The 12,100-nt window shown below is 37.4% G+C and overlaps 1 protein-coding gene across 2 annotated transcripts in view; it reads right to left on the reverse strand.

Annotated features, from left to right (window-relative positions):
• Abi3bp (ABI family member 3 binding protein) overlaps positions 1 to 12,100 on the reverse strand; it is a 204,124-nt gene that overhangs the window by 46,423 nt on the left and 145,601 nt on the right. For both annotated transcript variants that reach the window (XM_059277441.1, XM_059277442.1), the window contains one exon: positions 2,441 to 2,518. In XM_059277441.1, the coding sequence (XP_059133424.1) occupies positions 2,441 to 2,518 (78 nt within the window). The remainder of the gene's footprint in view (positions 1 to 2,440; positions 2,519 to 12,100) is intronic.

Genomic DNA, 12,100 nt, shown 5'->3' on the forward strand with positions numbered 1-12,100 from the left:
TGGAAATAAAACACCTGTCCGGCAGGCTGAGCGTGAGAACCAAATGTGAAATGTCAAAATGACATGACAGCTGTGCTGTCCCAAAGTTTCTTCAACTTCCCTGGGACCTTTATCAATTTGGCACCGAAGAAGCTAACTGTAGCTTGTTTTTCACTTTACCTTACTTCTACAGAACTAATAATACTCATAATTTTGATGGTTATAAGATCTCTAAGTACGAAATTAATTTAGGGTCATTATTACCTATGAACACAGAACTTTATTTGCTTTACTGGCTTATAAAATAGTAATGATTTGTTCTAAAGTTTAAGTCCTGTTTTATCTTGAAGAACCAAATACAAATATGAAATTTGTAATTTAATTTGTGGATATATTATGGAATAGTTAGAATGATAATCTACCTATTACAAAATTTAATAATGAAAAAAGTGGTGGGTAAACAACATTGTGCTGTGCATTGTTAACATATGGTCAGCTGATTATGCAGTATTCATTCATGCAGGTGTCCTCAGATATTCAAAGGCAACAGATGAAAAATGAAGTTCTCAAATATTTATTTTTCATACATTTTATGGGGCTGGCAAGATAACTTGGTGAGTAAAGGATCTTGCCACCAAACCTCATGACCTGAGTTTGATATTCAAAACTGACATGGTTGAAATAAACAAATTCCTAACATTTCCTCTGACTTTCATACTTGTGCAGTGGTGTGTGCGCACGCGCGCGCAAACACACACACACACACACACACACACACACACACACACACACACACACAGAGTAAATAAATACAAATGTAAAACAACAATATTTTATGGTACTTATGTGCATATGCACACGTCCTTGAAAGCCTATAAAAACTTAATAAATTATTTGGATCTGTTTTTTAAGAATCATATTCACATGTTGATAGGGAGAGATTTAACTTCTATCACTTAAAAACATCATTATAACACATTTTGATTTTCATTGTTAGTTTACCCTTATGTTAAATACCACTGCAAAGATCAGAAACATTTTGGTTGCAGCTGCTGTCCACTGAAAAGGCTGATGGACTAGAAGCTGCCTCGGTTGGAACAAAACCAAGAGCCTCTTTCCAGATAGTTCAGGAACCCCTCCAGCATTCCAGAGTGAGCGTGGAGCGAATGGGGTTAGTTCTAATCATTCTGAGCTTATATATCTCGTGTTGGTTAAAGAGCTAATTTAAAATTAAACAAATTTAAATTTTATGGTTTAATAATAGGAAATCATAGCAGGATCCTAATTTACTGTACTGAAATTTATTAAGTACAAAATATTCCTCAAAAAGATAAAATCATGAATAGGTTTTCCTTGTAGTTTATGTCCCCTCACTTAACTTATAGTCTGGAAGTCTGAATGCCTAGTGTTTCTTACTTTATCATTTTCTTGTTTTTAAAATTTCCATGTATCCTTATCTATTACTCCTGTCCTATGCTGTATGTTCAATAAAATTCTGAGAGCTGTTTGCCATGTAATTTTAACACCTATTCAATTTTATAACTAGGATATAAATTTTACACCAACAAATTTAACATACCCAATTTAACAAGAGTTAAAATTTTTTGACATATTTAGCCCTGTTTTATTCACTAATTATTATTTTTTAATTAATCATTAAGCATTTTACCAGGACTTCACATATCTCAGTGGGATAGTCTAAGTATTCATTGTGATTTAAAATTTGTAATTCTTTGGAGGAATGTTGCATTTGTACCTTCATATATTTACATCTCAAAAATATTGTCACAGTAAAATTTGGTAATTAATATGAACAGATTTAGAAATACTCAAAGCAGGGCAGATTTTTAATTATTAGTGAGATATAAAATATAGAATAGTCTTTGAATCAGTTTTTCTAAAAAAAAATAAACAGAATCAACTCTTAGAGGTCATACCTAAAACAATAACAGAGATCCTGAAATTATTTAAATTATTCCTGGTAGGATTCAAGAATTAGCACCTGGATCAAGACTAATATTGATACTGATAAATTGTCTTTTCCTACTTGTGGACCATTAGTAAACCTTTCCTGATTTAGTGGCTAGGTGGACCTCAGATAATTTTTGAAAGCAGGACTCAGATTAGTGCTCATTTAAGTTGGGTGATTGGCAAGGCGGTGGGAGTACATCCTGGAACCCCAGAAAGATCAGGAAGATAGAAATTGTAGGGAAAAGGGAGCAAGCAGCTCTTCTAAGAAAACCTGTTCTTGGTCATTCCTATCCAAAACCAGAAGAGGTTAGGAAAGCTTCGTGGATTAAGCTCTCCCGGTGATGTGCTTTCTGATGAAGTCCAGAAATAACAATAAATACTTTAGGTTACCAAGGAAAGGAAGCCTTCTTTGACAGTGGCTAAAAAATTCAGTTTGCTGTAACCGAGAAACTCACTGTCTTAGAAGTTAAAGCATAAACGTGGTCGTTACCTGGCGGTTGTGGTGGGATTCTTGGGGGGCGTGGTGTTGTTTTGAGCTTGGGAGGAGTACCGGGTGTCTGCCTGGGAGCTAAAAGAAAGACACAGATTCACAGATTTGGAGCCCTTGACCCTTTCAAGAACTTCAGTATTTTCTAGAAGCTCAAAGGTATTTGCTGAGTGACCAAAGATAAATAAAGCCAATAATTGCTGCCCAGATCTCCAGAGAGCTGCAAAGAGGAGGAAGATTATGGATACAGGATAAACAGACAGATTAAACATACCTCAAATATTCAGCCCACAGCAGAGAACTGCTGGTATTTTAGAAATGCCTACTTCAAATTCTTTTTAAATAGGTTAAAAATGAAGCGCACAGTGACAAAGTCATCTCATTACTAATCCACATGTCATCGTGGATACTCAACTGTGTTCTTTAAATACAAACACACCTTTTCTAAACAAAGAAATCACCATGATAAAAATTCAAGCAAGATTTAAGTAGCAAGTCCGATAGACAAATTAATCTTACTAAACAAAGCACAATTTTAGTGGTTATTCTGGGGAAGAAAAACCGAACACCGAAGAGACTTGCTGCTGAGCAGTATTCCTTCACTGGAGAGGCTTAAGGCAGGCTCTAGAGAAATTGGTATAAAAATCATTTGTTTTCTTCAGTGAGAAAATTAAAGGTATATCCCAACAGTGAAGAGTTATCAGGTCTGGGGCTGCAGCTTCTGAGACCACCACCTTCAGTGGAACTAAAATGTGTGGGAGATAAGAAAGATCAGAACACACAAAATGGTGTCCACAGTGTCATACAGTTTTAGACACCTTAAGAAAAAAAAAAAACTGCTGAAAATAAGAATCATTTGGCACTGGAGTTTAATGAGAAGAAACAAAGTGGTGTTAATATTATGTAGTTTCAGCCCCTTTAAGAAATATTCACTAAAGACAAGTTGTTAGACACTGGACGTTTGTGTGAGACTCTGCAGGGTGGGCCTCTTCCTGATAATAAATGGGAACACACAAGGTACACGGTGGTTTCGGTGAACTTCTCGAGCCTGTAGAGATAAAGACCAAGATACAAAAGAGGTTATTTTATTTTTACTAACCTAGTGGTTTAGAGCATGATTTGCTAATCAGGGTCAATGAACACATTCTCTACCAAAACTGACACGATGGTTAAGAAGTGTTCTAATCCTAAAATTAATTATTTGAGCATTGTGGTGGTATCGTGTTCCCCAATATATTGTGCGCCCTAATAAACTTATCTGGGGTCAGAGAACAGAACAGCCACTGGATAGACACAGAGGCCAGAAAATGGTGGCATACACACCTTTAATCCTAGCATTCTGGAGGCAGAGATCCATCCGGATCTCTGTGAGTTCAAAGCCACACTGGAAACAGAGCCAGGCATGATGGCACACACCTTTAATCTCAGCACTTGAGATCTCATGTCTTGCTTAGGAAAGACACATGCCTTTAATCCCAGAAAACAGAAAGGTACATAAGGCATGAAGACCAGGAACTAGAGGCTTTTTAGGCTTTTTAATTTTTTAGGTTTTCGAGCAGTTCAGTTGAGATTCATTCGGGTGAGGACTCAGCAGCTTTCAGTTTGAGGAAATAGGATCAGCTGAGAAGTTGTTGAGGTGAGTTTGGCTATGGTTTGTTCTGTTTATCTGATCTTTCAGCGTTCACCCCAGTACCTGGCTCCGGGTTTGTTTTTATTAAGATTCATGTTACAGAGCATATTGGTGATGTTATAGTTGCAGGCCCCTTTCTTGCTAAGGTCGCAACTAATGTGCTATTTGCTTTCCCAGGGCACAAAAGGCCATGTGAAGACAAAGGCTTGTTGAGAAGCAATTCCAAATGTCATCCTTGACTGGTAGGCAGACATGGGGTATATGCCCATGAGTCCAGTACTAGGGGGTTTGAGGCAAGAGCATCTTGAGATCTGGGCCAGCCTGGGCTACATGGCAAGTGTTTGTTCTCATAAAACAAAACCAAAATTAAAAAAAATCACAGGTAGTATATAGAATTAGACACTCAATAATATGTTAATAGGTTACAGAAAGAATTTTTGGCAGTGATAGTTATAACTGATATGAGATATATCCCATTCATGTAGGCGATGTAGAATTTGAGTAAAAAGTTAGACTGGACCATTTATTAGGCAACATTATTTAATAAGTGATGAAAATTAATATCTTGCCTCCCTTGGGAATAGAAACATATAGAGTATTTTTTGGGAAGTGGGCATGAGACAGTATCTTACTATTTAGCTGAGGTTGGATTTGAATTCATAGAAATATTCCTGTTTGAGCCTCACAGAATGCTGGAGTTACAGATGTGAACTCCACACCTGGCTTAAAAATAATTCAGTGACAACCAGAACAGAAGCCTGGGCCTATTTATGGTGAACTCCTATTCCATGGGACACTGGAGGTACTGAAGACATTTTATTATTCATGAAGGTGATTTGCTTTCATTCACATCAAAATCCACCATCAAGGAAGACTTTATGATTAATGGTTTGATAACAGTTTCTCTAATACCAGGGGGGAGGGTACAGCAACAGGCCGGACTATTGAAAGAAGGAATGGACAGTAGTGAGGCCTCTGAATAACAAGAGGATCTGTCGATACTCGTTTATGTGGATTATACAGCAAAATCTGTTCCTGACAGTATTGTATAATTTCAAACATGAGTAAGCTATCTCCAGATACTTTACCTTTACTGTTATAAAGCTAGTCAAGATGACAAAGCAACACACACACACACACACACACACATTCTATATATGTATATTATATATATACTATATATACATTCTCTATATATAATAGAATATGCATGTCTTTCTCCTAAATATTCCTATTTACTAAACTAAAAACTTGAAGAGTAGTGGAGAGGTAATTTTTTTTGTTTTGTTTTGTTTTTTTGAGACAGGATTTTTCTGTGTAGCTTTGTGCCTTTCCTGGAACTCACTCTGTAGCCCAGGCTGGCCTCAATCTCACAGAGATCCACCTGCCTCTGTCTCCCACGTGCTGGGATTAAAGGCGTATGCTACCACTGCCTGGTGAGAGGTAAGTTTCATCATTATGTTAAAGGTTTACACACTGCTGTTTGAGAGCGATTGCTGACGGCAGATGTTATGTCAGAAAGGCAGGCTCACCCATCAAAGGCTGAGGTGAATGATAGCCAGGTCTTCGGACGGACGGGTCATGTTGTCGTTTTGCAAACACTCACCTCATATATGAAATGCAAAATAGTGTATTTACCAGGTTCCGTCTGAGGCTCCTCTGGTCTGGGTAGGACTATAGTTTGGGAGGGCAGAGGTGATGTTTCTATGGTAATTGAAGGAAATTATAGTGGGGTTACTACAATGCTAGACACACTCAGATTACAGACAACAGTCAGGATGGAGACAAACAGACGTCAAAAATAAGAAAATGGCTAAATTTCATGAATAGGTTATGATCCTCAGTCAAACAGTACCGAGCTGACAGTGAGTACGATATTAGGGAAAATGCTACATTTTATATTCCACAGTCTGGCTGGCATGAGAACAGTATGAGACCAAGATCATGATGGTAAATGAAGAGACACTTTGGACGATGATTATGAATAGGAACAGCTAGAAAGAAAATTCAATGACAGAGAAAGCAGGTGCCACATGAATTCACAATGAGGGTGATCTTGAGACTCTTGGGTGATGACGCAATGAAGACAGAGAACACAGACATGTGCTGCTGAGGATGTCATTACCTAGCATGGTCTCAGGAAGCTCAGACACATGTGTAAGAGAGTCCACAACTGCATCAAAACAAAGGAGAATGAGTTTAAAAATGGTGAGATGTTCAGCTCCACAAGTGTTTGAATATTCGCAACCTCATTCTTAAGAATTTGTGTCATCATTTACAGACAGGACAATTTTAGATTGTGTTTTAGATAGGGCAAAAGGAGGAAAGTCGTATTTCATAGTATTTAACCTCTAATAGTCATATTTTATCAACAACTGACTTTCAAATGTGACTATGCCTTGATCTTCAGATACTAACAAATAGGACATTATTTTTTTCAGAGAGCATCAACCATCATGTTAATTCTAAGAATCAAAGAGCAGCTGATGTGTGTAGTTCATTGCTAAAGCAGATGCAGAATACATGTGAATCCCTAGAGTGATCCCTAGTAAGGAGCAGGAATGGGGGGTAGGTGGATTGGTAGGTGGAATGGAAGTGTAGCTATTCAATTCTGTTCATCAAGTATCAGAGTTTACATAGCAGAATAAGTGAATCGTAGCATGAAAACCTTTACCACCTTCTGTCCTTGGCTCCTCTGGCCTAAGAGGTTCTTTGATAGTGGTATCTACATAATCTGTTTCAGCTGGTGCTGGGGGAGAAACACGAAATGACTGGTTAGTGGTGGGCAGTGAAAAGCAGGCTGTCACGGAACCCTGAATTTAATTGAAAATACAGGTTTAGTTATCTAGATTATGAAAACTGCTGCAATTTAGTAAGGTAAAAATGAAGTGATGCTTGCCGTATGAGGAACAAAGATAGACAGATGTATGCACACACACACGACTATCAGAGTCCATTACAGCAATTATTACTCAGAGTAGTTAGTGTAGGTAATTTTACTTCCTTATGTATTTTTGCATAACTATTTTAGTAAGGGAAAAAGCTATAGGATGAGTCCTTTGGAAGCATGAAAATGAAGTGTTAAAATGATATGAAAATGATAAAATACATGTAAACATATGTACAGATTCATATGTACACATACAAAGAATAATCAGAATTTTAAAATTATGAATTTCATTAACTGAATGGAAACTCTGAAATCTGAACTGCCGTATAGCAGATACTAGCTAGCATGAGTTACTTTATTCATGATAGCTCTAAAGACCTATTGGATAGGCACAGAGAAGACATGAGAAGCAGGTGGCTTTGAGATGTCACAAAGCTTGACAACATCCAGTGAAGCATTTTGCAATGAGATGGAAAAGCACATATTCTTGACTTTCCCATTGGGAACATTTTTACCTATTGTCTTCTGTGGTGACTCAGTACTAAACGCAACCAATTCCCGGTCATCAGAAACTAGTAAATGAAACAATGGTACAGCTGGTCAAGGATGTGCTGTTGTCTAATTTACCTAATATTCACAGACTAACTGTTAAGGAGAGTGCTGGGTACCTGGTAAGTGAACAAGTTGCCTGGTTCTGATAAAACCACCACATTAGCATAAGCACTAAAGGAAACCCTAACAACTGTGAGTTGAATCTACAACATCACTATTTTGGCTATTGTCAGTAAACACACCTTAAATCTTCAGTAGGCGTACCAAACTGTCATCTCATCTAACTAAAAGATAGAATAAAGAAAGTATAATCCTATGCTTTGAAAAAATGGAATCCAATTTTTCAAAACTAAGCTTTAGAGGACAGCAGCATTATTCCTAATACTGACATGCAAAGTTTGTTTGTGACTTGAAAAACGGTATGTTTTAAGATTCTCTATTTTTAAGGAACTCAAGAAGAATCTTTACTAAAATGGTGTTTTGGTTCTTCATTGGTTACAAATGAACCAGCACTCTTTTAGTGGCTGAGCCCACATTTAGCTTTCTGCTTCATAGAACCACACTTTATAACTGTGGATAAAATTAAGAAGACATATAACCAGTCCGCAGAGGTTTTACTGACTGCTAACAGTTACGTGATTGTTCTCCAAAAGATATAGAGCAAACTCCATGAAACAAAGGTAGATATTTTGTGTATAATGGAATAATAGAAGATAAAGTATTACTAATTTAATATCCATGTGTAACCATGGGAAAAGGAGTTTTTATATCTGAGCATACAACACAGAGGGTGTTGTAGTAGGTTTCTGAAAGTCTTCCTGCAGCCCAATAGATAAATCAAGCAATTTACCAGATTGACTTTGTGTCATTTCTAGGCTTGGTGAAGTCACTGGTTTCAAAACAAGAGTTTGCAGTTCAGTGGGAGCTGGAAAAAGAGAATTTAAGTTAGCCTGTGAATCTCTTTTTTTAAGAAAATTTTAAGTGTTGGAAAAAAATGACCAATATTATATGCCATGTAAAATATGAAAATGGCAAGAAACTCAAAGACTTATTGGAACATGGACACGGCATAAGCCAGAGTGATCCAGGGCCTTTCCACATACTAACCTTGTTGCCTCTTACCTATAACAGCAGAAGTAAACAGTTGTGATGAAGACTGAATGGCCTGCAAAGTCTGAAACTTTTACTATCTAACCCTTCTCAGACTAAAATCGCTGACTCCTGATTTGAAGCATCCTCCTTGGAAAGAAATTATTCATTTGTTACTCAGCATCACTAGGGGCTCCCTCAGAAACCTAAGCCACAGCATTCATCTGTTAACTAAAGTAATGAATATTAATACTCATGGATACGCAGCAAGGTCTCTACTTAGTAAAGAGCAAGAGCCATCAGTAAACCATGGAGGAGCTTATCAGTGATGTAGGAGCCTGGAGCTTCCCTGCACAGCTTATCTTATTGACAATAGGGATACCTCATGGCTTAAAACGAGAGTAATAAGCATAGCACACTAATTTTATGGCAAGTAAGTTGCTCAGAAGGAGGCTATGTTTTTTAATTATTGTAGCTTTATGGATCTAACTACCAAAGAGAGGAGCAGTAATATGGACCTCTGAATGATATCTTGCAATGGTTCCAAGGATGGTTGATAAATGACAGGCCGGTGACACTTGAGTTTCCATGATGACTGACTATAGAGTATGAAATGGCATTCTAACCACAATCTTACAAAGCATGAACAATGTTGGCATAACAGCAAGAAAAAAAAAAAACATTCACTGAATGTCACAAAAATCATTATCCAATGTTGTTTCTGGAGACCCAGTACTATGAATATCAAGTTCAAAGCTCAGAACAAGATGAACATGAGAAAATTTAACAGCCACAAAATGCCTTAAATTTTCTTTCAAAACCCAAGTTTCAAATGACAAACATGTTTTTAAATTTTAGAACTAACGGGAAGCAAAGAACTAACAGTTGCTTTCTGCAAAGTTGGTCACAGTAGCCAAAAACGTGGAAAACAGTCAACAACTTTGACCTTGGCTGCGTATTTCTTAGTTCTGTCCACATAAGAGATTCCTAGGTACATGGTTTTCTGGTTATAGTTAATATGGAAGACGGCTTTGGAAATTTTCTTAGGCAACGTGTATAAAAGTATATATGGAAACTGTGTTGTAGTTCTTGGAAGTTGAAAAAAAGTATCCAAGCTTATGTAACCAAGGCTAGAGCAACAGATCTTATGTTTCAATGCTAATACATCAAGTGAATAATGCTAATCTTGCTATGAACTCATCTTTAAAGAGAAGAACTTGATCCAAACCAAGTTACTTGGGGAATTAGAGACATATTTCCCCAAGTCATGCTTGTATGAGAAACTCTTTAGGGGCAGCTATTAACTGGACCCAATGCCTTCGTTTTCTTAAATAGCATGAGAACATCAGCTTCCCATTGCTGGTATGACTTTGGGACTCATCCAGGACAGACTGCTAGCAGCCCTCAAAGCAGGCATTCCACATTTACCCGACTTGGACTCAGACATATCAGTACTTGCTGTGGTTTTAGGTCTGGGACGTGGACGGCGTGTCCGCTGTACTTTAGGAGCTGAAGGAAGAAACTTTGTATTAATTTCATGCTATTGCTTTTGAAAACAAAGATTGGGGTTAAACTACATTTCCTTGAAGTCTGGGGCATGAATGTCTTGGGGTTAAAATATTTTCTATTTATTTTTAATCACCAAAGATTCTTAAGAAAGAAACCTAAAATATAAAATTAAGTCAATGAATGAAGAGAGCCATAGATCTCTAACCTCAAACAAAATGATGGTTAAACTCCAGGTGTTATTAGGATCTTGGGTTGACACTGAAAATTTTCAGCCTTCCCAAGAATTCATTGCACTATGATATCGCTATAGTTTACCCTGTCTAGATAAAATACAAACACTACTAGCTGAATTTGAAATTCAGCTTTAGATGAAATTCAGCACCATTTAGACAAAAATACACTACAAATTCAAATAAGTTCAAATAAGATAACAAGTATGGCAATATTCTAGGTCCATGGTAGCTTTTAAAAGAGGTAACTTTAAGAGGCTTTAGTGTTCTCAAAAAGCAGTAGGATATGAAGTTGAAGGATGGCGGATGGCAAGACCATCTAATGAAGCACATGACAAATGAATTAGGATGGCGATGGAATGCATGTGAAAAGAAGAAAGAAAGAACATTCCAGAACACAGTGCCATTACCTAACGTTGTTTCAGGACGCTTGGTTCTAAGAGTGACAGGTTCAAGGGCTGTAGCAAGAACTAGATAGAAAGGAGTAAAATAAACCAAAGACAAATTAAAATTCACTTTTAAGGCTAATTTTGAGAATATCTTTAGTCTCAAGACTAACAGAAAAGAGATAACTGCTTTTTCCATCTTTGGCTAAACTATGGCTAGGTGCCCACTATTTCACGACATAGACTTGAAAGATGGCATGGGCCGGGCGGTGGTGGCGCACGCCTTTAATCCCAGCACTCAGGAGGCAGAGCCAGGCAGATTTCTGTGAGTTCAAGGCCAGCCTGGGCTACAGAGTGAGTTCCAGGAAAGGCGCAAAGCTACACAGAGAAACCCTGTCTCAAAAAACCAAAAAAAAAAAAAAGAAAAAAAAGAAAAAAAAAAAAAAGAAAGATGGCATGGTACACAGCTAGCTGTGTGTCACAGTGCACGAGATGTTCTTCTAGACATGTGATTGCCTGCCACCTCATGAGGACTGTGGAATTCTGTTGATCAGGTCTTTATATATTTACATGATATTGATGCCTTTCTAACTAGACTAAAGAAAGCTTTATTAGTCTTCTTGACCTTCTACAGAACCCGAGATGGCTACCTATAGCATTTCTTGGTCTACTATTTAAATAACTCTATAATTAAAAGTTCACTTGTGAGAAAATATGAAGACAAACTGATGAAATGTGTTCATCAAAATCTCTAAGTGATGCTTGATTTAAAAAGACCATTGAACCTGCTAGGGAAAGGAGTCTCTATCATGGAAACTTAGGGTTTAAACATTTCAAGAGCATGCATCTCTAAGTTTGACAAATTCCTAAAATCATCATTCCTTAAAACTATTGCTCCAATGCATCATAAAGGTTCCAGTATACCAAATCATTCTGAAAAAAAGCATATTTTCACAGTTGTCAAAGGATAGAGAGCATGAATATGACAGATGGAAACATGGCCTTAGTCCGTGCTGTTTAAAAATGCACATGATCACGACACACTGTTTAAAAATGCACATGATCACGACACGGTATTGAGCAGTGAGTTACATGGCAGTTTGATGTCCTAAAGTTAGTACATGCAATGGTGCTCATAAATTCAACTCATAATGTGGTAGAGAACGGAGGACAATTTCAAGATAAAGACTGTAATGGAGTGACAACAGAGGATGATGATGGGATGGTACTAAGATGCAGAACTGGTGACATGGTGGATGATATGACACAGAAAAGCATCGCTGTTGGAAGAGACACACATTCTCATTACCCACAGTCGCAGGAGCTTCAGTTCTAAGAGCACTGGGTTCAAGATCTGTAGCAGCAACTAATTAAAGG

This window comes from Peromyscus eremicus, chromosome 12, assembly GCF_949786415.1.
Source record: "Peromyscus eremicus chromosome 12, PerEre_H2_v1, whole genome shotgun sequence".
In the NCBI taxonomy this organism is placed as follows: Eukaryota; Metazoa; Chordata; class Mammalia; order Rodentia; family Cricetidae; genus Peromyscus; species Peromyscus eremicus.